We start from the raw sequence: 27,065 nt of genomic DNA on the forward strand, positions 1-27,065 counted from the left end.
GGGCCTAAATCTCTGAGTGCTATGCATTAGTGACAAACCTCCTTAGATATTAGTATGAACATATCTATGTGACCACGTGCATTTATGATCGCACATCTACTTTTTCTAAAATGCAAATGTGTTTTTTCTCTTTCCCAATGAATTATAGTAAATTTTATTTTATTTTGATTTATTTTCCAAAATTGAATGGAAATGTCATCTCATTAATCTGTTATCTTTCCATTTGCCCCTTGTCTTTATTTCCATGCTTGTGCTTTGCGACTTTATTCTTTCCATTTCCCCCTCTTCACATGTTCCTCTTTACTCTTCTCTAACCATGCTGTCCTTATGCCAATGAAAACGAGGCTTTCTGCGAACTCTCCCACTGCCATGGACTCACCAGGATGAGATCCTCTAGTAGAGGGGGGACTGGCTCACAGAGGAAGGAGAATTGCTCTGGGTCACAGGGCTCCTGGAAATGCATTGCCAGAACAAACTAGGCCCCAGAGGGGATGCTTCATTTGGCCCAGGGTGACGGGAACAGATTCAGATAGTAGTGACTTTCCTGTGGCAGAAGCCGGGTTTTCCATTTTGCATTCTTAACTTTAGGTTGTCCACTCTATTGATCTAGTCCTAGAAAATCGATTGCCCTAATTGTCAATATTACCCACTCCACTTGACAATTTCCAGAATCTGTCTGTAGACATGAATATGAAGGCCACTACAAAAGTTTGGGGCAGACTGTGTTACAGTCCATAATTTCACTTCCATGTAATACAGTCGATAGCATTTTTTTCTGATTCACCCATGCAAGGTTCCATTTGTTCAGCTTATCAATGTTGCTGGGAGGCCTTCATTTGTTTCCATCCCATGGGCAGCATTCAGTCAGTGTCTGCTGTGGAGCTGGGAATAAAACACTTTTGCAGGATTTTCTATGATTTTAAAAGTGGGTTAAACGAGTCTCAAAGCCTTTAGCATTTTTCACTGGGATTTCAGATACCTTACTCCTTCCCCCGTGACATTTCAGTGGTTTCAAGAATTTAGAAGAGGCTGAATTTCATTGAAAGGCAAGGAGAGGAGCAGGGGTGTCTGGCAACTGCAGTGAGTGAGGAAAATGTCACCACTGTGGAAAAAAAACGGTCCTGTAAAACAATTGAGTGACATTTAAGGACACTGAAGCAGCACTACAGATTGGAACCCCAGCAACATCCAAATCCTGCACAATTATCTTGAAGTCAGGACAGTTTCATCCCAAAGGGTGCCTCACTTTGACGGATGAGCAAAAGCTTATCTGTGCTGAATGCTGGGAAGCAATGCTGGTCAGCCGGGTCCCAGAACTCTGGGAGGCCAAGGCAGGTAGATCGTCTGAGCTCAGGAGTTCTGGACCAGCCTGAGCAAGAGTGAGACCCCATCTCTACTAAAAATAGAAAAACTCATCAGGCATTGTGGGAGGAGTCTATAGTCCCAGCTACTTGTGAGGCTGAGGCAAGAGGATTGCTCAAGGCCAAGAGTTTGAGGTTGCTGTGAGCTGTGATGATGCCACAGCACTCCGCCCATGGCGGCAGAGTGAAATTGTGTCTCAAAAAAAAAAAAAAAAAGAAAAGAAAAAGAAATGCCAGGGCAGCAAGTCTAGATGCGTTTCTGACAGCGTTACTGGTGGTGAAACCTAGATTTACCAGTTTGATCCAGAGAATAAATGTCAGCAGTGCAGTGTGGATTTTTTTTTCCCCAATGAAAATCTGCCAGCAAAAGTGAAGTGGACCTGAAGTGTCAGAAAGAAAATGGTGGTAACTTTCTTCTCCAAAGGTGGTCATGTTGCACCTGTTATTCTGGAGGAACAAAGGACTGTTACTGCTCAGTGGTACACAACAGTGTACCAAAGTGCCTACCAAAAGTTTTCAGGAAGCTTCAAGAATGGCGGTCAAAGGCAAGACCTTTGACCCAAGACGGGGGCCCATCTCACACCATGAGAATGTGTCTGCCCATACTGCCAACATCACCATTCCATTCCTGGGGTCCACAGAGGTTAAACTTATGATTCATCCATCCTATACTCCTGACCTGGCTCCATGTAATTATTTCCTATTCCCAAGATTAAAAAAAAATCTCATGCATGGAAGAGGCTTCTTTAGCCCTGAAGAAACCGTTTATACCTATGAAAGTGAGCTTACAGCCCTTGAAGAAAATGAATGGGAAGAGTGTTTTCACAAATGTTTTACAAGAATGGTGATTCTTTTGAGAAAATATAATAATAATAAATGATTTTGTGTTTTCTTAATTTTTGTGTATCTCAAAACTTTGGTAGTGTCCCTTATAGTAATAATTGGTACTTTCTCTGCTGCTCCTGGTTACTGTCTGGTCCCAGCATGTGTTGGCTAAGATGTAAGATTGTACCACTGGACACCTTTCAGAGCATTAAATGTCTGCCTCCATTTTCTGCTGAACATTCCCATAGATTTCTGCTTTGGCCACATGTCATGTTTTCATAAGCCATCATATACTTTGGTCACTAAAGAACCTTGTCCTAGATTTGGCCTTCTTTTCAAACTGGTGGTCATGGGATTCATATACAGATCATATTTTAAGATACGATTAAAATGACCCCAGTAACCCAATCCACAATGGATAATGGAAACCTGTTTTTCATTTTTGTTTATGGCCTTAGATTCTTAAACATGGGAAGATAGATGCCCAGAGTACTGAATCTGTGCTCTGATTCAAAGAGGCTGCAGCCTTCACTGCCTTGGTCTTGGGATTTCTGGTCTCAAAATATGTCCTTCCCCCTTTTTCCTACAGGCAAAAAAGCCATAAGGTGGAGTTAATGCAGAAACTAAAGACAAGGTTATTGCTTTCTCTCCTTCCCACCTTGATCCATGCTACACACACCTGAGCCTTGTTACCCACTCTCACGTAGAATTCGTTAGCGTTTTGTGGAGCATACACATAGGAGGGGAATTTCCAACCATCTATACAGTTAGGCCTTCACTGAGGTCATGGCTAGAGGCAGATGACATCTCCAGACCCTATGAGTTTCCTGGCCCCAGATCTGTTTTTGCAAAACCTGCCTTCTTTTTTTCTCCTCTTCCCAGGGCCTAAACGTTGTGTTTAGCCCACAAGAAGTTGGTTGAGTCCCATGGTCTACCAGGAGAACAAAGCGGCCCCATCAGCCCCTCCCCAGGCCCTCTGACTTCTAGACAGCCAACTCAAGGGTCCCGGGAATCCCCGCTCACCCTCGGCCCTTCTCTGTGAATGCAGAACAAGCTTTGTGACTGATGCTCTGCCTTCTTTGCACTTTCACAGCAGATTAGCCAAAGTGCAGCCCTTTGAATTCTACCAAACACATGAGGGGTTTAACTTGCTCCATTGCCCCTAGAAGATGGATTCTGTATATAGAGTTGTTATTCCTAGCCTTTGCTTAGGGAGGGGGAAAAAAGAATTTATTTTATGTTTTGAGGTTAAATGAATGTGGGATAAATGTATACATAGCGTCCTGAGTGTATATATGTATGTATCGCTATATGTCAGCTGAGCCGAGGACTTTGCCACATATGGAAGAATTTTGCAGGATCATGTTTAACTAGAAATTTCTCTCCCTAATTTCCCCTGAGTGCATGTTTGAATATGCATCATGTATACACATATATGGTCTGGGTATGCATGTAAATACATGTTTCTTACATCGAAGAAAACTTATCTGAGCTTACAAAAATGCAGTTACAGGAACAGCTAAAAAGCCAGAAATATTTATTTCCCCATGACAGTAACCTGATAAGAAAAGTTATATGTTTTAGACTTTTAATATCAGTTTTCTAGTCTGTCTAAAGTTTGCCTAAATAGGAAACGGTAGGCCTGCCTTCCTTCCTTCCTTCCTTCCTTCCCTCCCTTCCTCCTTCCCTCCCTCCCTCCTTTCTTTCTTTTTTTGTTGTTGGTATTTCGAATCTAATTTCATGGCCCACTTCTTGGAAGAAGCTCTGAGTTTGGGCTTCTTGTAGGGATCAAGGCTTCAAATTCAACAACCCATGAAGAAATCTCTTGTTGGCACTGGTGTTTATCCAATGGGACAAGGGTTCAGATATTTTGACCCTTGCCACTGAGGGACCAGACCTCTGAAGACCAGACCCAAAGATACCCTGGCATGCATTTTGAAATAAATCTTGAGAACCACTTGCCTCCTTTCCAATACTTCTTTTATCAGAAGATTAGAAGGTACCGTGTTTAAAACTCAGCAGGTTAAAAAAAAAAAAATCCATGAAATCGACAGAACAGATGTCACTTTTTTCTTTATCCTCCAAAGACTACTAAAATTCCCTAAAAACACTGAAATGCGAGCTAGAGGGCATATGTGATTTCTCACCATTGGGAAACAAAGGTAGCAGTTTATTTGTTTGCTTGTTTTGAAGAGCAGAAGCTCTGGAATGACCCTGCCCGGGCTCTCTGTGAGGCCACCGGTAAAGCAGGAATGGGGGACAACTGTCTGAAGTGTTGTCATGGGAGGTATTTTACTGCCTCCTTCCTCTCTAGGCAGTTACATGCTCACCCAGCCATTACGAGGGAGCAAGGAAGGGAGGCGGGGGTTACACAGCAGTGGGCAAGCTGGCTTGGCAGAAGAACAGGCTCTTGCCAAAGCCCTTTAATCTGGGTGTGATGTTCATTCCTTACATGTAAGCACATGTGGGCAAGCACATTTGATAAGCCCCGCCAGGTAGGGTCTTCAGGGAGGGAAAAAAGGCAGGGCTGCTTAAGGCATCAGGATCCTTCTGTGGGGAAAGGATTTTTCCTTAAAGAAGGTTTGAGCCTATTGGAGATTTCATTCAGTCTTACTCTATTTGGGGTAAAGTGTTTTTGTTCTTTTTCCTTTTGCTGATTTGTCTAAGTTTTACACCTTGTTTGCAGCATTAGTGTTTCATTAAGAGATTTGTTGCAGCATCTTTTGAGTCAACAGGGGTTTCTAGACATAGCCTGAACTCCCCAGCTTGTAGATGTAGCTCATCTTGGCAACACCAGAGGGTTGATTCCTTTTCAACTTGCTGCTTTAATCCAGTCGCATTTGTCTAAGAGGCAGCACTTCAGTTCCTACCTTGAAAGGGGGTGGCCAACCTTGAAATGTCAGGAAGCAGGGAAATCCATTTTATATTGCAAAACACCATTGCCTCTCTTTTCTTCCTGAACTGATGTAATAAGGAGCCCATTTGACTTACACTCTCCAGGCACCTACAGGACTCCAAAGATAAGGGAGCAGCAGAGGAAAAGGAGTTGGAAACAGCCTTTAAATATGCACCCCACACACGCACAAATTGTTAGTTATTTTGAAAAAACACCTTATAGAATAATAGCCTTTTAAAAGTTCGGGTTTGGCATCTATCAATGATCTGAATAAAGTCCAGTTTTGAACAGCCTAGAGATTCTAAAGTATTTAAGACTATTTTTATGTACTATCAGATCCTTTTCATAGACGCCATTTGCCCTTTGGCATTCATGTGATACCATATTTGTTGTAATCATACTCATGAACTATCCAATGCCACCAACAAGGATGATATGCCCAGTCTTATTTGTATAAGTCTGTAACATCCACAAAGTGGTTTAATTTACTCTCTAGTTTAATTTAGACAGCAATGCTATGAAGTGTCAGGGCAGCCAGAATGTGGTCCCATTTTCTTTTTCTTTTCTTTTTTTTTATATTGAGACAGAGTCTCTCTTTGACACCCTCGGTAGAGTGCTATGGCATCACAGCTCACAGCAACCTCAAACTCTTGGGCTCAAATGATTCTCTTGTCTCAGCCTCTCTAGTAGCTAGGACTATAGGTGCCTGCCACAACACCTGGCTATTTTGTTTGTTTGTTTGTTTATTTAGCAGGCCTGGATGAGTTCTAACCCACCAGCCCTGGTGCATGTGGCCAGCGCCCTAACCACTGAGCTACAGGCGCCCAGCCCCCATTTTCTTTTTTAAACAATCAAGAAAATGAAGAGTCAAAAGGCTAGGGGATTCCGGTGCCTACCAGCCAGGAAATGGCAGAACCAGGGTCACGTAAAAAACACAATTTTAACAAAGCCAAGTGTTAATGACCGATGGACAAAGGAGCAAAAGTAAAGCTTGTCTTCACTCCCACCCCCTGTTTTTATGGTTATCTGTCAGGGGGAGGCTCAGCTTTAAGCAGATGGTGACTTTGAGCTTCCAAACAACGTTGTTGACCAACATAGAGCCTTCAAGCATGTTCATCTTCAGCGGGGCATCTTGTGTCCTTCAGCTGAGCACTTTCCATGCACCAAAGACTGGTTTGTCACATTGTTTTTGCTTGAAAAAAAAAAAAATAGCAAACTGATTTCCTCAATTTGCCCTACAATGATGGCACCAAAAAAAAAAAAAAAAAAAAAATTGAGAAAGCCCCTGTAGATACTGCATTAGAAGTGAATGAAAAGGTGGCCAAACTGTCTGTAATATTCTGGACTGTGTGGAAAAGAGGTCTCAGATGGCTGCCCTGCCTCCGGATGTCCTGGCGAGAAGAATCAATCCACGGCGCACAGGCTGTCTGGTCTCTGCCTATCCCTGTGAGACACCCGCATGTGTCTTTTAAAATATAGACATCTCCCATCACACTGTCCCCCCAGCCTTTAAAGTCCAGCTTTCACCAGCTGGGGTTAGAAGAATAAAACAAGGATGTGGTTGGTGCAGTAGAAGAGAGAAGTCATTCTGAGGAGTCACAGGCAACACAACCTTGGCAATCCTAAGGAGCTCTGGAGTCCAGGCAGCGCATTCTTTCAGAGGTGTTCAGTCATTCAACAAAAGCAAGAACCCAATGTTACATAGTTCCTCATTTAGAAATACTTAAGTTCCTGCGTTTGAGATGTTGTGGGGCAGGATGAAAGAAGTGAGAGGTGCTCCCTTCTTCTGAGACCTTAAAATTTGTTAGGGTGCTGCTGATATATCTATGTAAATAATTCCATTTGCGTGTGAAGAAGCCTTTCTTCCAAGAGCCAGAGGGAACCAACTGAAGTCATAGCTTGCAACTTCAACCAAGGTCTCCAATGGCTTGGAAGGAGGGCAGTGCCAAGTTCAAAGTACTTCAGAGCTGAGCTAAGCAGAAACAATAAATGCCTTTGGGGGTCAAAAGGCATTCTGTGGCTTCACAGCTCATCTGGTAGAGACAGAAAAGTGTGCTCTGAGGTTAGACAGACTGGAATTTGACCCTGCCTCCACGGTTCCTGGCCAGGTGTCCTTTGGCGAGCTACCTGACCGCCCTCGGTGAGCCTGCCTTTCCACATCTGCGCAAAGAGCCTCTCGACACCTGTGTCACCAAGCCACCTGAGCTTCAGCAAGGAAACACGGATAGCTGTCACCACTCTCTCCAACCTGGAGGAAGTGCTAATACACACTGGCTCTTTTCTAGCCCAGCTCTGAAATAAGCTTACAGTTATATTAAAAAGAGCAGGAAGGGGTATCTCAGCCTGGCTAGGACATTCCTATTTGGAGGGAGAGCTTGTCTGCGAAAGGGCCTCAAAGGCTATAACAAATATAAATCCTATAAGAGTTTATAGCCATACCTGACCCCCTCACCCAAACAGAGACATCCATCCATGGGCTAAGCATTCCAGGAGACAGGAGAGATGAAAGACGTGAATGAGTGGTCTCCAGAGGGAAGGTTTGGACTTGAGCCTGGGAGAAAGCTTTGTTAGTGCCCTGACCAGGCTCTGTGCCCCTCTCCTCCAGGCTCACACCTAAGCCTTTGCTTTCCTTTACACATGTGTCTGTCCTCCCCAGTTCTGGCCAAGCCTGCAGTTGGAGATGCCAAGAAGACCTGCTTTGGTTGAACCAGGCTCAGGGCACGTTGTAAATTCCATACTGTGCTCCTGCTTTTGTGACTTGGGTGGCCAAAGTTGGCAGAGTCCTGAGGCTTGGAGTTTTAGAAAGTTTCAGAGGAGCCGTGAATAAAGTAGAGGTGGAGGTGGTTCTGAAGATTACCCACACCAGACTCAGCCATAACCAGGGTGATCTCCTTGTACTCTTTCCCGCAAGGACACCAGATGGACCTTCCTGGCATAGACCTCTGCCGAGTGCCCACAAAGGCAGTGAGCTGTTTGAAAGTGACACTTCCATGATTTCATTCTCTAGGACAGGTATGAAAGTAAGGTCCCCATCAGGAACCTAGTTCTCCAAGTTCAAGAAAAAGCTTGCTATCAACTCAATGCGAATTGCAGGTGGTTTTGTTTGTTTGTTTGTTTTTAAAGAAAAAACAGTCCAATGATGGGCTCAGGTTTGCCTGCCGGCTGTACCTAAGACTTCAAAATAGAGACCAATTAAAGGTTTCCCCTCGACCATTTATCATGTTAGATTATAGAGTTCCTTCCCAGAGCTTCTTTGCTGGGGCTAATAACTGGCCCCCTCCACAGCAAGCCTCTTACCTTGTCAAGATGATCAGTCCCGTTGCTTTTAGATCTTGTCATCAACACAGGAGCTGCGAGAAGCCCATTGGTGAGGGTGTTTTTTTAAATCTCAGTATTTAGAAAATCCCATTAGGGCCCAGCATCTAGGGCTACAGGATTTCCATCAAGGCCTCTTGTCCACCACAACATCCTAGCATTTGTAGCTGTGTCCTGAGGTTATTTGGCAGTTAAGCTTCCTCCCCTTTAGAATTTGCTGTGTTTTGTGGTTGGTGTGCTCTGGGCTTCAGTCCACACTGGATGATCCCATCCTCCCGGATGCTGTGGACCAAAGCATGCAGACAACTGATGGACTTGAGGATTTCTTCCTGTCCAGAGATTTTGGCAACTCTTGGCAGAGCAATCACTCACAAAGAACACACAAGGGATCAAACACCAGGCAGTATTCACAACAGCCACTGCAAAGTAGATTTGGAAATAGAAAAACAAGGAAAGGAAACAGACTTTCCCAGGACTGATAGATGCATTTTAAAAATTCAAGTATTTCTAATTAACTTGGAGTGAAGTTAGGGATCGAGGGATACTTATCTGTTTCTTATTTTTTGGTCCCTTAATTTATATTTCGGTGCAGTTAAGTTGCTGAAGAAATTAACATTTGCATATAGGGATGCAGGCAGCACAGCTGTCAAACAGCTGCAAACGTTTGGAAAGGCATGGAGCTCCCTCTTTGATTACTCCTGCAGTTTTGTTTTTTATTCCCCAAATGGACACTCACTCTGACCCAGATCCCTCGGTGATGAGGGTCAATTCATGTTTAAGCTTTGAAGATTAGAGAGACCAGAAATGGCCACCACTTCTCTTTCAATTTTCTTTTAAAAACTTTAAACTCTAAAAACTAAAAACTTTTTAAAATGTATAATGTTCTGAGCCCATGAAAGGAATTTATTCACATTTCTGCCATATTAAATGTTCTCAAAGTTTATATTGGACTGTCATATTTCTTTACTTTATTCACCACCATACAAGACGTCGATCTGAACATCTGGTTTTTAATAACCCTCGCCATCTGGGAGCTCCTTTTTATTCCTATGGTGGACGAGGAACAGTAGTAGTGATATTGGCAGTGTATATTTTCAAGCTACAACTCCTGTCTGTTTCAATCATAATTAATTACCACTTCTTAATATATTTAATTTGCTAAAAGTGATTTGCATTAGACCACATTTCACTGTTAGGAAAACAGCAGGAGATTTTGGTGGCAGTGGCTTTTCTTTTTGCTTTCTTCTTGTTTAAAAATTAAAACCCCACATGAATGGATTTGGAACAAACCAAATGTATACATACTGTTGGGTTTTGAATGCAAAGTGAAAGAAACTGCTCTGCAAGTTATTTTATAACCATTAGGAAGCAATCACAGGGGCTGGGGGCTGCATTTTAGAGAAGCTTCCTATTTGCTTTGTGACGTTGGCAAATCATAGCATCTTTCTATGCCTGGAGTTTTCCAACAACAGTGATTTTTTTTTTAATTTTTTGTTTGTTTGTTTGTTTGAGACAGAGTCTCACTATGTTGCCCTCTGCAGAGTGCTGTGATATCACAGCTCAGAGCGACCTCAAACTCTGGGGCTTAAGCGATTCTCTTGCCTCATCCTCCCAAGTTGCTGGGGCTACAGGCGCCCACTACACTGCCTGGCTATTTTTGTTGTTGTTGTTGTAGTTGCCTTGTTGGTTGGCAGACCCGGGCTGTGTTCAAACCCACCAGCCTCGGTGTATGTGGCGGGTGCCCTAGCCACTGAGCTATAAGCCCCAAGCTGCAACAACAGTAATTTTTTTTTTAGAAGGAGAGAATCTAAGAATCATATGATAAAAGCTAAACCTTCATTCAGATAAATATATTTATGTACATACTCAACAACATTTTGCATTATTGAGGGGTTGCCAGACCCTTTGAAACATGCTTGTAAATGCCCTGGAATCTCATACTGTAAATTTCCTTTTTTATTAACATGGAAAAGAACATCAATTCAGCTTTTCTCCAGGGATAGAGAGGAAGTTCAATGAATGTAAAAATATATTTGTCCTAGGTCATATAGGGAAAAGGGAAGTTTATTGCCACAAGCAATTATTTGACTGTATAGTAATCAACAGACCCGGGTAATTTTTACATTAAGTGGCCCAGCTAAAATGACCAGTGTACATTATATTTTGCCAGAATGTTCCTACCTAAACTTTCAAGTGAAAACTCAGACTGTCTTGTCCAATTCGGGCTCTGTACAAATCAGCTGATTGACTCAGGAGTCATAGGGGTTCTTAGCTTTTGTGGGCCGTGGATCCCTTTGGTAGTCGGCTGAACTCTCTGCATGTCTTCTCAGAATAATTTTTTAGATACATAAAATAAAATAAAATACATAGGAATACAAAGGAAGCAATTGTATTGAAAGTCAGTTCAAAGACCACATACCTAAATCCTTCAGTAGATAAAAATTACCTTGGCCTATTGGCAAGATTAGGTTGAACCGTATGAAATTGCTACTTTTCTAGATCAAAAATAGTCGATTATGGGTGTTTTCATATGATTTGACCTGATATTATAATAACTTAATGAATAAGGATCCAAATAGTGAAAAGAATGTTCCACGTTCTTCTGTTTTTGATTCCCAGAACAAAAAAGCAAATCATGGCAAAGTCTGATTTCACTGGGGATATATTAAAAGACCCAGCTCCCAAATTATGTGTGAGACCAAAATATAAACCCTATAGTCTTATATGTGTTGTTTTGATCCTTAACACCAAATGGAATTGTTCAAAATAAGGGACTTTGTGATGGTGGATGTACTTGTGTTTTCGAAGAAATTCTGTTTCATTTTGGAAACTTTTTCAATAAGAATTCAGACCAAATATGTTTGTTCATGATTGAAAATGGATAATCATTCCATGCAAATGGGTGATCATTCCACAAGTTTATTGCTCATGGCAATAAACTTCGCTTTCCCCCATATGACCTATATGACGCATATCCTCTTTTTTACACTGAGAGCAAAATAGAACCCGAGAAATAAGAAGACTGCGATATATCTGAGCCTTTGTGGAATAACCAATATGAATGAGTACATGCTAAAAAGTTCGTTCTATCCAAATAGATGGCATTTTTTTTTTTTTAGTTCTTCTTCAGCCTTTATTGATACTTTAAGCTTAAGAGAAATTAAGGGTATTTGATTACTATAATTACTTCTCTGCTTACTTAAAAGGTTTAATCTACTCCTTAGGCCTATGCAATTCAGACTGCATGCTTTCCAAAAAGATAATCAGCTGCTAATGTAGACTAATTTTAATCTTCTAATCCAATCTTGACACAGCGTCAGAGCTGGGTGGGTGGAATGTTTTTGTGTGGGTGTTGCCATAGATACAACTGGGTTATGCATTTGACAAGTCAATGATGTGGAACTTAAGTTACTATGGATTTTTTTTTTTCCCTCCGTCTTTAAGATTAAAAAACAAAGTGAAGATTAGTGTGCCTTTCCAGTGCATCTCGGTGTAACTAACCTTCTCTTCTTTCATTCCGGTGCTCCCCTCCTCTCTGTGCACCTCCCCCCTGGCCGGCCGCAGGATGACGAGGAGGGCATATGGGCATAGCCGGGCCTGTAAACCAAAGTTCCAGTTTTGTTTTGAGGGGTGAGAAACCATCTTTTATATCATTTTTCTTAAAAAAAAAAAAAAATTGCATTCCAGTGTTGTTGTGTGCGTGCTCAATTGTGCTCGCTGATGTTTGTGACTGTGTCCTGTGTTTGCTGCCGTGTTCTGTGAGTGCAGAATGTCCGCCTACCCTGACCATTCCCAGGACTCCCCTCCATTCCTACCTCCCCTCCCCCTCCCCTTCCCCCCGACCACATTACTGCTCTGCCTTGTTGGGGCTGGGTTTCTGTGTTACTGAAGATGTAAACTGTGCCCTTACGAGGATTGAGACACACTCTTTAAGGCATGATTGTGGACTCAGAAATTGTTGCAATTCTCCAGTCATGGTTTTCAGCTGGCTGCTTGCTTTTACCAGATATGACAGTGTGGTGTGACTCTCACGTCCTTCTGGTTGTGTCAAATGTTTGGCAAGGAATAAGGAAAATAAAACTATATATCTTCATGGAGCTGAAACTATCATCTCTAAGAAGCCCGTTTAATGGATTGCGCTGTTTCTTCTATGGCAGTTCTGAAGAAAACCCAAGGATCAAGGCATAGTAATGGTGAATGGGTAACTGTCACTCTTTCAATGAATTAGAAGTATTAACATTCCCAGGTCTCAGTGGCACTTTATCTGCTGACTTCTTAAAAATTACACTTACATAGAGCTTTGCATTATGTATTGCAAGGATTGCTTTTTTTCCAGAGTGTTTTGCTCTTTTAAAAGCTGACTTTTAGCTACTAAGAACCCACTCTTTATTTCTGTCCTGTCTTTAAATGGAATAGTGGCTTGTGGCGCATGTAACTACCATGGTTATAAAGGGAACATTGAACTCTATTAACCTTTGCTGCTGGGAATTACACCTCTCCTGTATACTACAGGTCGTTTAATACCAAATCACAAACTCGCAGAGTTGAATATGTGTGTGGCTACATGGACTATGGTATTATTGAACTTGATGACATTGCACGTGACATTTTATTCAGAACAAGAAATGTAGTAGATTGTGTGCCATGGTAATCTTTTTCCTGGTCAGAAGGTACCAAGGTTCAGTTTTTTTCTTCTGGGATAAGCGTGAAATGTTGCAGTGCTGGAGAATCAGCATGTCTGGGGTAATTCTTTGGGATAAGGTAGCAGTGTGCCCTTTCCCAAGTCTTGCCTCCATATGACACAGTGGTAAGCTTCAGGGGAAGCTGAGGCAAGCACTGCCGTGTTTTGCCCATGGGTGATGGTGTCACTGTTGTGTTTTACTTCTTTAATTGAACCTGTGGTAGGTCCCAGAAATGGGTCCGATTGTTTTCTTTGGTACTGCAGGGGGAATACCTAGAGAGCAGTTTTCAGATACAACTTCTTTCCATGGAGTAAAGATGCAATGCCTCCTGATTTTTTTTTTTCCTGTCAGTAAAACCTATCTCACCTCTTCTCCCTTTTCTGGGTAAACAGCACTGGAATTCACACTTCCACATGCAAAGTGGTTGCAAAGGGAAGCTTGTCCATATGAGGAGGTAGAGAAGCCAGAGAAATTCTAGACATTCCCTCTGAGAGATTTTTTTTTTTCCCCTATCGAGGGAAAACTTGAAGAGCAACCTCACATTTACTTATCCTGAAAAGTTAATGAGGGTGTAAATTGATCTAAAACAATATGAAATGAGAAGAAAGCGTTTTATGACATTAAAAAGCAAACATGTGGAACTCACTCAAAACATGGAATAAGAGGTAGGCGAGGAAAGTTTTAAGAGTTTGGGAGTTGACTTGGGAAGGACGGCTCCTACGAGGGGCTCTCCTCTGGAGCTGTTCCTGCTGTCATTGTTACTGGGGTGCGAGGCTGAACATGCATCTCTTCCTGAGTAATAAAGATTTGTATTGCTCTTTCACAAGATTCGTGACGCGGGCCCATTCCCCGCAATATGAACCGTATAGTCATCCTCAGGTAGAGCTGGGTCCAAAAGCTGTAGAAAATCTTGCCTCACTCAAGGCAAATGCAGACAATTGGGTTCAGCCCTACCCCCCTTTATTCCTTCACCAGTTTCCCCAAATACCATGCACCTCAGAAAACAAACGTCTTCAGAAAATTAGTCAATATATAACCCCACTTTCATCATCCTAATAAATTTTATTGGCTTCTGAGGAAAAGAACTTTTCTTTCTTTATGACTTCTTTAGACAAGTTTGCTTAGATACGCTCAGACTTTTAAAACAATATCTTTAAGCATTTGAATAACGTGACACTGGGAGAACCTTCCATTTTTGAACAGCCGTGCATGTTTTGCATTGCATTACAGTCCGTGCGGCCTAAAGAGACATGAAATTTATAACTGAAGATGGAGAGTAGTGGTACATTAAAAATTAACTGTTTGGAATGTTTTGATTTATGGCTCCTATAAAAGAAACATTACAAGATGTTATTTTACTAGGCAGCAGTAATATGTGCGTACTAGCATCAGAAGGCCCTGAATTGAATCTGGAATTTTGGTGCTGAAATGAATCGTAATTTAGGAAAAGTCGTTCTAAAAATTACAACAACTTGGAATTAGCAAAACAACCCCGACAGCTCCTCCCTTTTTTGCCACTTCTGGTTACTGAGCCCAGGCATGATTTATTTGTCTCACTGTGATCATTCAAGGGTGGTATTTTTTGAGAGCAAACTTTTCTGGGAAAGTTTGCTTTCCTGTAGTTTTGACAGCCCCTGCCCTCTTGAACCTCACATCCAGGCCCGGCTTTATCAGTGTGTGGCCTGTACAGTGCACAGGGCACTGCACTCTTAGTTTAAAAGTTCTACGGTCATTGTCTTGAAACTCTTAGTATCTTTCGAAGAAGGAATAGGGCACCCCATTTTCATTTGCCCTGGGCCCAACTAATTATGGAGTCTGCTGCTCAGACCCACCATACGTTCCTATACTCTGCCTCCAGCTTCTCTCTACTGCCCTGAAATTGGCTCATCCACATCCCTGTTTTTTTATTGCCTGGGATTCACCTGTGGCCTGCCTCATGGCATTTTGTCTAGAAACTCCATGGGCTCACATTTCCAGCGAGTTGTTGCCCTCCCTGGCATCTCTGCAATGCTTATTCAACCATCGTCCTCTCACGCTCACCCCCTGCTCCCTGACACGCACGTGCGCAGACACACTGTTGATTGCGAAAACTTGCTCCTGGAGCCCTAATTGTATCTTTTTTGCAAAATCCGTGAAAAGCAGCTACTCAGTCCTTCATAACTGCCACCTGACATGGCAGTCCGCCAATGACTCTTCCTTTGCATCCAGTGAAGGTGCTTGCCTTGGACCCCCGAGAGGAGCCTGGGTGTGTGACCATGGATGAGGTGGGGCAGCAGGAGCGCCAACTGAGGCACCCGCTGAGATTCAGTGCCACATCTGCCTTGACATTTGACTGTTTGAGCTCATGCTGTGAACTCTTGCAATTGAGGAGACACAGAACACAAGTTTTTATTTCTTAAGCCACTAGGAAGGAATAAGTCTTTTTTGATTGAAAACATATGCAAATTTTTAGAACCGGATTCATAAAAGTACAGATGTGGCATTAACAGGTTTTGGCATGGGGCCGTGATGCTAGTAGACGCATCCTGTTGGAAATGAGGAATTGCAGCGGTATGCCTGCCACCTGCACACGGACGTGTTATTGGTGAGTGCAAGTATGAATCCCAGAATGTTTAGAGGTGAGACCGATTTCTGACAAATAAAGCAGTGCTGGAAGGGCCGGTGGGACTCCCAGGAGGAACAGAAGGATGAGGAAGGTGGTGTTTGATTATGGCTGGGAAGGTTTTACCTTCTTGCCTTTTCCTAGCAGACAGGGTCTGTGCACTAGGCCTGTGCTTGTCCTGGAGCCACAGAAATCTGGTGGCTGAGAAAGTAGTCATGACAGGAGCCCGGGGCTCTATACAAAGTGGAGGTGTCTGTGCAAAGTGGAGGTTTCCTTTGACACATCCTGTACAGAGATATCAGCTAGTGTTTTTAATTCAGTTTAGATCTCCTGTGACTGAGGATCTGATGTATCTGTTTCTTATGCCATTGACTACTGATGCTTTCATTCATTCATTTATCCATTCCTTTATTCACTATTGCTCACTTGTCCATTCTTTTTCATCAAATGGCTAGGTTCTTGTTAGATGCTGGGAAAACCATGATGCATAAGATAGATGTGGTTGCTGCCCTGTGGATCTTGCCATCTAATTGAGGGGAACAGAAAAGATTAAATAAATGAATAGAAATCTAATCCATTTTGATTATTGCTTTGATGGAAACCAGAAAGGTATTGAAATTGACATACTTAAGAAAGGATGTTCAGTGAGCATCTCTCCAAGGAAGTGAGTTTTAGGCCAAGTCCTAAAAGAATTAGAAGGTACCCACACCAAGGTGAGTGTTTGGGAGGGGGTCCTGGGCAGGATGCAGAGAGCTGGATGTGAGAAGTTGTTTATGGGCAGAAGGAGCTCGAACGCCATAACTCTGAGAAGAGCCCAGAACAGTGAGATAAGGATGGAGAAGTGGGAAAGGGCCAGAAAACACAGGGCCTTCGAGGCCAAGACAGACAGTTTACATTTTAGCCTAAGAAAAATGAGTATACACTGGAGGATCTTACGCTGAACGTGCTATGATTTGATTTATGTTGTGGAACTAGTCTGGCTATGCTGTGGGGATGGATTTGCATGGCAGGAGGGGCAGAAATAGATGTGTTCTATTTGTAAGAGAATTGATAGCACTGACCCAGGGCACTAGTAGTGCAAATGCAAACAAGTGGATAAATTGGAGATGAGACCAGGACTTGGATCCCGAGGTAAGACAAGGACAAAACTGAGAATGCCTCCAAATTCCTACCTTGGGTGTCAAAGCTGGAGCAAGCCATCATTGGAGGGTGGAGTGCCGAGTAGGGATCCAGAGTTCTGTTCTCCCCAGATGTCCATTTGATCTAGCCAAGGGGAAGGCAGGCTCTTGACCCACCCTCTTTTCCATCTGCCTGCATCTCAACAGGTGGATCTCTGGCCTTCTACTGAGGTGGTATGCGGGCCAACAAGGTTAAAGCCTAGCTGAAGTCTGACCCCAGGAGGGTGTGGCTCCTCTGACTCTCAAAGAAAAGGAGAGAACTTGCAAAGATTACAAAGAAAAATCAGTAGTCATAGAATGAAGAGACGTGGGGAGGAGGGTGGTATTCTGTAGAAAAGCAAAGCCCCCAAAGTTGTAAGAGGTTAAAAAAGACCCAGAGAGAGGAAGAAGACGCCATTGGTTCCTGGGTTGCCCCTGAGATCACCAGGCACTAAAAACTCTGCCAATGAAGGGCTGCCCTGTGAGATGTTGACAGCTCTTCAGGGCTGGCTTCCCATCTTGAAATTCTGGGCATGTTATTTTCTGCAAGAGAAGCTTTCAATAGTCTCTTTTCAGGAGTTAAGATGAGAAGTAACCAGAAGTAACTAAGAACCTCCCTGACAATGTCTCTGCCTACTTCTAAAAACAGAACCAACTCCTGGGCAAAGTGAGATGTTTTTGCCTTATCTCTGTTCCCACTGCCGCCGCCTCCTCCTCCTCCTCCTCTTTGTCCTCATCCTCATCCTCGTCCTCTTCCTCCTCGTCCTCCTCGTTCTCCTCCTCCTCCTCCTCCTTCTTCTTCTTCTTTTTTTTTTCTTGTTTTGTTTTCTTCTCTGGAAGATATCTGTATATTTACATCTCCTATTCAGGGGGCTTACAAAGGTAGTGTTTAGACCTACCGCTTGACTATCTATAATCCTTGCAAGCAATAATTCATTTTAAAAGTATTTTTTCATCTCAATACTGGAGTGAAGGCAGTGGACGAAGTATCGTTCCTACCCTGGAGGCTGAGGTAGGAGCTTTTAAGCAGACTCAAGTGCAGTACATAAGTTCTTGTGGATTTTTCTGGAACTCATAAGGGTTACCTGGCAAAGCAATGCATGTTGGCTTGGATATGACCACACTCTCAGGACCTGAAATCTGGCTGAGAAATCATAAACAAACAGTGGTGATAAATGACCATGGGCCAGAGGCAGAAGGCGTCTAGTGGAGTGTTGTTCATTACATTACATCCTTCCTGTGCCAGGGCTGGCGCTCGGGGAGCACGCCAGCTCTCCCACCCCTTTGTCATTTGCTGTGTAGAGTGTGGTGCTGGTCTGGTCTTGTTTAACCTCTTTATTAATGATCTGTAAAGGGGCGAAAAGAGGATGTGAAGGAAAGTCGCAGATGACACTAATTTGGGAGGTGTTGGAAACACTAGCGAGGTCAGAGAAATCACACAAATGGCCTGAAGAAGGTCAGGAACATGGAGGGAAAATAACAAATCTTGGAGAAGTCCAGACACTCACATCTGGCGAAAATTAATCTGAGACACAGATATCGGTGGGTGGGAGGGGCATGAAAAGCTGAATACTAAAAGGGAGAAAAGGAGCTTAGTGGACATTGGGAAATCCAGCCTAAAGGTCTGCCAATGGTGAGGGTGAGAAAGAGGGGCCTGGGGCAGTTAGCACTGTCGCTGTGAGCAGGTGACAGTGACATGCGTGACCGTGTGTTACAGTGTCGCCCTACATTGTGTCTTCTATCTAGGAGATCACAATGTTACACTCACTCTTTCTCAGGGGATCACCCAAGTTATCACAAAGATGGAAAGTGTTTTTAAAACCACTAAGTGTGGGTGGCGCCTGTGGCTCAGTCAGTAAGGCGCCGGCCCCATATGCCGAGGGTGGCGGGTTCAAACCCGGTCTCAGCTGAACTGCAACCAAAAAATAGCTGGGCATTGTGGTGGGCGCCTGTAGTCCCAGCTACTCGGGAGGCTGAGGCAAGAGAATCGCTTAAGCCCAGGAGTTGGAGGTTGCTGTGAGCTGTGTGAGGCCACGGCACTCTACCGAGGGCCATAAAGTGAGACTCTGTCTCTACCAAAAAAAAAAAAAAAACACTAAGTGAGAGCAGGCTACCATTTAATGTTGGATATAGATCCAAAACTCCCCCAAAAGAATGAGAATTGGAGCATATGGCCAAAATGCAGAAAATATGGCATTTTCTAGGGGAGCATATGGTGTTCTTCTTAGGGTATGAAAATGTGAACTTGAAAAGGCTCCCTAGGTCTCATTCTAAGGCTTATAGACCAATGATGGTTTCTTCTCAGAGGCCCCCTTTAGGGAGCCATCCAATTGGTGGGCAGAGCAAGACTCTGGCCAGAAGGTTCTTTTTTATTTATTTATTTATTTATTTATTTATTTATTTATTTTTTATTGTTGGGGATTCAATGAGGGTACAATAAGCCAGGTTACACTGATTGCAATTGTTAGGTAAAGTCCCTCTTGCAATCATGTCTTGCCCCCAAAGGTTCTTATTTGTTCAGAAAAAGAAACTCCAGATCCATCTCTTTCTACAGCTTCACAGCCCCCACAGGCAGGATGATATATCAAGAAAATTTTTTAAAATCCTCCTTCAGAAAGAATATCCTGTCTACCTGTTCAGTATATATCCTGCCATACCTCTCCCATGCCTATGGTCTTGTAAATATCTATTTGAAGAAGACAGGAATCCAGCTGTGCATGGTTTGGGGTTAGGAAGCACCCAGGTTCTAGAGCCTACAGACCAAGTTCAAATACTGGTTTCACCACTCTTACCTGCTGCCTTAAGTCTTTGGGTAGCTAAGGCTATTATTGCTGTGGTTGTCATTCACTCAGCATCACATGACTGTCTTTCCATGGACATAAATTGGCATCTGCCCAGCACTGAGCCTTGGGGACGGTGAGGGGCTGGGTGGGCACATGAGAGCCTGCCGGTGCAGGGCTAGGAGGAGCAGCAGGGCTGCCTGCTGGGTTTGTTCTTGGCAGTGGCATGAGGCTTCATTGTTCCCCACTCAGGTGTCAGCTGAGGAATGCCTGTGGCTGCCCTGAACCAGGGCGTGGTGGGGTTATAGCTCCATTCTTCCTGCAACCTTGATCTCTGAAGTAATTGCGTTATTTCAAAGGAGTTTCTGTACAAATCCCTCTACCAAGAAAACCCTCTGTGATTAAAAATGAGTCTCCCCATTGCCCCATGGCATTTGATTATGAATAGATTTTGCATGTAGGGTTTTGGCTGCTGTTGTTTTTGCTTGGTTTTATGATTTTTTTTGGGGGGGGGGGAGGAAGGGGGTACTTGTATACCCTGGCTCTGGGGCACTAGCTTGAGAGTGAGATGAAACTCATGTTATAGAAAATTGTTTTCACTCCTCTTTGTCTGAAGGCAGGTGACACACTAGGAAACTAGAGACCAGCCCGTTTTCTTCTGAGGGAGGAATGGCTTACACGACTAACAGCGTTTCCACCAGCAAATTCGAGACACGATTCAGGATCCCAGGTCGTTCAGTACAATTGGCCACAGAAAGGCACCGTCCTTCCCTCTCACGGAATGTGGGAAGGAGAAAGGGAGAATGAGGAAGTGTTCCAGAGCCAAAGAGCCATCTTTGTCCCTCCTTACACAACAGGCTTTGGACATGGTGAAATCTGATCTGTCAGATAAGGAGGTGGTGGTGTGTGAGGGTGCAAGGTGAGACATGCCAGATGAATTTTCTCCGCGTTATCATTTTTAAAAATTATGAATGCACTAACGTGTTGATGGAGGCCAGACTGTTAAGCCGTTTCCATGCTTCCTGGGTGAGGGTGAGCACCTGCTGTAGGCCGCCATTCCTGCCCAGGGAAGCCTGCAGGAGCGTGGAGTAACTGCCTGTCCTTCCACTGCAGGGACCAGGGACAGGATGGGCCCTCCCTTTTCTCCCTCCACAGGTTACCGCTGTCCCAACAAACCCCAAGGGCAAGGTTTTCAGCCCACAGCTCTCTGCCCAGCCCACTTCTCTTGGGGAGGATACCTTAAAGGTCTCTGAGATGCCACTGCCCCTTCTCTTTCACTCACACAGCACCCCTAGGAGGTTACAGAGAATGCCCCACATCCCTGGTTCTCCTCTGATCTACTGTCAGTTCTATGACAGTGGCAGACAGGTGACACCAGGCCTATGTTACAGAGCAAGAAAGTGAGATTCAGACACCTGAGATTTGTCTAGGGCTACAGAGAGAGGATGCAAGAAAAGTAAGACATGAACTTGGTCAACTGTTCCTTCCACTACAGTAGTAATTCCCCAAGGGTGTTTGTTCCCCAGAGTACTGATCGTGCTGAGACACTATGTTTAAAATGAATAATAAAGGCCTTCTTTATAGGTATTTTTTTCTTTGCTGCAGGCCTTCTCAGAGCCTTTGCAGGGCTGGTGTCCTCAGTGCAGTTGTCACACTCTGAGAGAGGGTTTGCTGTGCTCACTGCTCATGGGCCCTTTTCTTTTTTCTTTTTTAAATTTCATATTAATATGAGGGTACTAGTGTTTAGGTTACCTTGTTTTCAGTTCTAAGGTAAAGTTCCAGTTGTAATTGAGCCAGGGGCTCTTTTCTTTCCAGAGTCTCATGTAGAAGTAGAATGTATCTGGGGAAATCTTTGCCGTAGCCTGCCTTCTCTTTAGTCTTTAAGATGGGCCATTTGCCACCATTGTTTGAGGAGTTACTGGGAAGCCTGCAGAACTTTGTGCCAAAAAGGATGAATGGGCCTAAACAGGAGCAGGCAGATAGCCCAGCCCTGCCATTAGGCTTTTTTTCCCTCACTGTGTTGGACAACAGTGTTCTGGTTAGTATCTACCCAGGGCCTTGAACATAGTTGCCTTTGTGATCAAAATGGTGCTATGTACCATGTGCCTGCCTCTGTCCCAAGTCAGAGCTCAGTAACCTTTGTCTGTGATGACTAGATAGGAAATACATACAGCTCTGTAGGCCACAGTCAAAGATGAAGGTGTTTCTATAATACTAAAGAAAACAAATGTTCACAGGTTATTTTATTGAAGAAATTCAAAGTATGAGTCTACTTTTTATAATACGTAGCTATTAAATGAGAAGAGTATAGGATTCTTTTTGAAAGGAATATCATTTCCCTTCATTGAGGTTCAGAATTAGCATCCTCTGTCATCAAAATCCACTGGGAATGTGCGTCCATGTCTGCCGATCTGTGATGGTGCTTTGTGCATTTCATCTTTATAAATGCCTGTCCACACAGATGCGTGACGCACAGGGCACTCAAAGTGCTGTCAAGTCACAGGGGCCTCTTGCCATTTGCAGGACGTGAGCAGCCATGTGTGCACCACGTGTGGTCTTGACTACAATTCCTTAACCCTTTGCAGTATGAAAGTAGCCAGAGACTGAGTGGGATGGCTGTGTCCCAATATAAACTATATTTATGGACAATGAAATTTGAATTTCATATAATTCCCATGTATCACAAGATATTCTTTAAAAAAAATTTTTCCCCCAACCCTTTAAAAAGATAAACCCGTGTTTAACTTGCAGACCGTACAAAAACCAGTGGTGGGCTGGATTGGACGCTGTGGACCATCACTTGCCATCTTGCCCTGAGTACTTTCACCTTGGTCATCTTGTTCAGTCCTCACATTGCCCTATTCTGGGATCCTCTTTTCTAGATGAGTGAACTTAGGTACAGAGAGGGAACACTTCTTGCCCAGACTCACATAACTCCAGCATCTCCGAGCTGGGACCCGCTCAGTAGCACTGTCACCTGCCTGCTCTGACTCATGCCTCATCCCCCACAGTGACTCTTTCAGATCTCTGCTCCAGTCTTTAAGCTCCTCACCTACCCACCTCTCACAGGAAAGGGAAGATGGGCCCTTCTCCCCAGAATCATGGAACCCCTATAAGGGCTCTGTCCCTTTTTCTCCTCCCCACCTCAGGATTTCTCTGCATTGGCACTTCCCTGCTTCCTTCTCGTATTTTCCTTCACCACCTCTTCATGTCATCCTGCATATAGGATCTCATGGGATAGGAGTGTGAGCTCTGCAGGCCAGATCTGCCCCTAATATCAGTGTGACCTTGGGCACAATCCTTAGTATCACTGAACCTCAGTGTTCTCATCTGGAAGATGGGGTAAGTGATTTTATTTGCACTTGTCCTCTCTTGTGGAGTTCTTATGAAGATCAAATGAAATAATAACACAAAATTCTAGCCCAGTGCTAGTACATAGGAAGCCCTCAATAAATACTAGCTCATTGTTTTTATTTTCTTCCCCACTAGTACCTCCTTGATAATACACTGACCACCTCTTGTAGGCTGGCAGTATCAGAAACTCTGTGACTACTTATCAAATATCTGCTATGTATTAGAAATAGCTAAATGTTTACTTGCTCCCTGTCTCCTGAATCAGACTGAGCACTGGTCACCAGACTGCCCACTGTAACTGCTTGGCCTTGGAACACATTGCCAAAGGCACCGGGAGAACCATTCTCCCCCGGGATCTTTATGCTGGGCACTAACAAGTCTCTCCCTGCCTGCACTGGGTTGGATGGAGCTCCCTTAGGGTCAAACAGACACTCTAGGCAGCAAAAAATATATCCCTGCAAATTCAAAAGCCCTCATTGCAGTGCCAATGAACTAGCACAACTGGCCAGGACAGTGTATCACACCTGTAATCCTAGCATTCTAGGAGGCCAAGGCAGGTGGATTGCCTGAGCTTAGGAGTTTGAGACCATCCTGAGCAAGCATGAAACTAAAACAAACAAACACTCAAAAAAAAAAAAAAAAAAAAAACAGAAAAATTAGCCAGGCATCGTGGCAGGTGCTTGTGGTCCTAGCTACTTGGAAGGCTGAGGCAAGGAGGTCCTTTGGGCCTAAGAGTTTGAGGTTGCTGTAAGCTATGATGATGCCACAGCACTCTACCCAGGGTGACAAAATGATACTGTCTCAAAAGAAAAGTCTAGCACAGCTAATAGCCCATTGGAATTAGGTACGTGAAAAAGCTTAAAACTTTTCAACCATCATGAGAAACAACACCACGTTTTCAAGTCAGGAAAAACATCAACAGAAGCTGTAAAACAGGCGAAATTACAAAGAAAATGTGAAAGCTGTCTTTTTCTTAGATGTTTGTGTTCTCTTATCTTAGCCAATCCAGAATAAATAAGGGATCAGTGGAAACAGCTTGTTGAGAAAGGCAACGTTGCATCTTCTTTGCCTGCAGAAAGGCATGTGCACACTTGCCGGCTTTGGTGTATTCTTAGAGAGGCTTCCCGGAGTTGTGCAAGCCGGGCATGTTCCAGGAGATTACGATTCCTTTGTGTTTCAGGTTTCATGGCTGCCAGCAGCTGGCATCTTTCAGACATCACATGAAAAGTGGGCAGAGCTCCTTGTGCAAACTTCAGAGCAGAGGGCTAAGGAGACTTTGTGTATAACTCTTAATCTCATTGGGAAATTTTAGGGTGAAAAATGTAATTATATCTGAAATGCCAACAACCAAGGCCAAAGGAATGTCTCCTCTCTGGAGGGTTCTTTGGTGATGAGATAAAAAACTAAGGTCTTTTGCTCCTGCCTACAAATTATTCAGATTTTTTGAAAAGAAACAAAAGAAGATACTAGGAGGAAAAACACTGTATACAGCACTAAAATAATGTTCACCCATGTAGCAATCAGTTTGGCAAATTTTTATTGAGTACTTATCATGTGCAACTCAACAGAAACTACCAGACAAGTTCCTGTTCTCCTTCAGTAATTTTACCCAAGTAGAGTATAGTTTTTAATCATCCATTGGTTAACTTAAGGTGCTAGTCACTGGAAGAACTCAAGGATTCTGTGTGTTAGCACAAGGCAACATGCAGTTGCATAATTCACAGTCATTAATTTTGTGTATAGTTTGGCATGGCCAATTGGACAGGCTGACATAGAGAGCTGTGTGGTGTGGTCTGAACCCTAGGTCTGGAGGTCAACAGGGTAACACACAAAGGAACTAAAGGGAAGATGGGGAAGTGGCACAACCAGGCTGGAATGAGGGGTTGCAGCCAGCCAGCAGACCCCAGTGGAGTCTGTGAGCCTCATCGCTGTGGCATCCAAGTCATGACAACAAGTGCAATTTCTGGGAGGCTGAGACAGCTGGATTGCCTGAGCTCAGGAGTTAGAGACCAGCCTGAGCAAGAGCAAGACTCTTTCTCTAAAAAAAAAATAGCCGGGTGTTGTGACAGATGCCTATAGTCACAACTACCAGGAAGTCTGAGGGAAGAGAATTGCTTTGAGCCCAAGAATTCAAGGTTGCTGTGAGCTATGACATCACAGTACTCTACTGAGGACAACAAAGTGAGACTCTGTCTCAAAAAAAAAAAAAAAAAGGCATAATTTGTCCTGGGGTGGAGAACAACCTTTAACGAAGGCTGCCTGTGTCCAGGTGTAACTCCACTCAGTCTCCCTCTGCTCCAGCATGCAGGTTTTAGAGAGAAGAGGTTAAATCACACCTCTGGGGTCACGGGGCCTGAAGTGACGAGAGCCCAGACTGGATCTCAGTTCTCTCATTCATCATGTCTCGTGTTCTTTCTTCAGTATTATGTCACCACCACCAGCTGTCATACAGTAAGGGGTTCCTCAGACCCAGCTTCTTAAATACACGTTGAAGTCTCTCCCCATGTGGGTTAGATTTCCAGAGTTTGTGAGTCAGCTGACCCATAGTTGGGAAACCAAATAGTGAGACACACACACATATCTTATGCATTATGTATCTTATATGTTATTATATAATACATATTGTATAGTATATGTTAAACATCGTGTTACATGCCCACACTAACCCACAAGAGCCTTTATTTTTTTGTTGCTAAAATTCCTATCCTTGTGGAGAGTGTTGGGGAGGATCATGGAGGTTAATAACCATCAGTAAAATGAGAATATTCAATGAAAACTTAATAAGGCACTGATGGATCTTGGGCCCAAATACTTTCGGACAAATTACCTTTCTTAAAAAGAATAAGGAAAGTTAGTGTCCTTGTTATGATATTGTTTTGAGAAGTAAGTCCATTAAACTATATAAAGTGTCTGGTATGGTATAAAAGCAATATCAATGTTATTAATAGTTACATAGATAAATGGAGACTTTTTTATTTCAGAATATTACAGGGGTATACACATTTTGGATACTTAGTTTGCTTTTGTATATTCTAAGTCAAAATTATATTTGTGCCCCTCAGTCGGAAAGTGTGCAGTGTACACACTGGGTGGAAACTTACCCGTTCCCTTCTCCCCTCTCCCTCACTCTTGAATTTCACTGAGGTTTGCTTTCATGTGCACACAAAAGTGCTGATCAAGTAGTTCCGGTTTAGTATTGAGTACTTGTTGTGTTTAGATTTCCCCCAATTTTATATAGTAAGAAAAAATCGGGAGGCATCACTTTACAAGGCTATACTACACAGCTGTAGTAATCAAAGCAGCATGGTACTGTCATAAAAATAGAGACATAGACCTATGGATCAGAACAGAGAATCCGGATATGAAATCATCCTTATAATGCCATCTGATCTTTGACAAAGCGAATGAAAAGATAAGTGAAGATTTTGTAAAAAAGATTCCAAGGGGAGCTTCTGAACACTTATAAAGGTTTTAGAGAGGGATCACCTAAGTTATTTATTATGCTTAATTTCACTCTAGAAGTGGGGCTCCATTCCACACTGTCCCTTGCCCTTTGTGCATGTTGTAAGAGCCTGAGTCAGCCATTTGTGATTCCAAGACTGTCTGCCGCAGCTAAAATTGTCAGGTAGTCCAGCTGAGTAGCAGCTATTGAACCCCACAGTCAGATGCTTCACTGCGAGTTTTGGAAACAATTAGGATGACTATGAGCAATTACTCTGTGCCAAGATCTTTGCCTGGTGCCTGGCCTTATACTAAGTCATCTCACCTCCCTGCTCTGAAACAAGCCCACATGATGGGTGCTAATAGTTGTCCATGCTGAAGACGAGAAAACTGGGTGCTAGGGGGCTTAGGTAAGGTGCCCCAAGTTGCAGAACTAGTGAGTGATGGAGCGGGAATTCGTGCCCCATCAGGGCACACTCTGTCTAGGGGTTCTCAACCTCAGCACTATGCCTCCTAGAGGCGGGTGCTGTTTGTCCTGCATCCTGTCTGTTGTTGGATATTTGGAGGTATCTCTGTCCTCTACCTACTAGATGCCAATAGCATTCCTGGCCCCTAACTGTGACAAACTAAAATGACTCCAGAGATTGCCAAA

At 43.5% G+C, this 27,065-nt stretch overlaps 1 protein-coding gene across 7 annotated transcripts in view; it reads left to right on the top strand.

Moving 5' to 3' along the window:
- The window catches only part of ERC2 (ELKS/RAB6-interacting/CAST family member 2), a 1,052,138-nt gene that overhangs the window by 864,266 nt on the left and 160,807 nt on the right, over positions 1-27,065 (top strand). For 2 of the 7 annotated variants that reach the window (XR_008381889.1, XM_053600433.1), the window contains exon 18: positions 11,962-12,027. The exons of the other annotated variants lie outside the window; for them this stretch is intronic. Coding sequence is in view for 1 of the 2 variants with exons in the window: in XM_053600433.1 (XP_053456408.1) it covers positions 11,962-11,988 (27 nt within the window). In the remaining variant the exon portion in view is untranslated. The remainder of the gene's footprint in view (positions 1-11,961; positions 12,028-27,065) is intronic. 7 annotated transcript variants of the gene reach the window in all.

The sequence above is a fragment of the Nycticebus coucang genome, chromosome 8, assembly GCF_027406575.1.
Source record: "Nycticebus coucang isolate mNycCou1 chromosome 8, mNycCou1.pri, whole genome shotgun sequence".
Taxonomy (NCBI): Eukaryota; Metazoa; Chordata; class Mammalia; order Primates; family Lorisidae; genus Nycticebus; species Nycticebus coucang.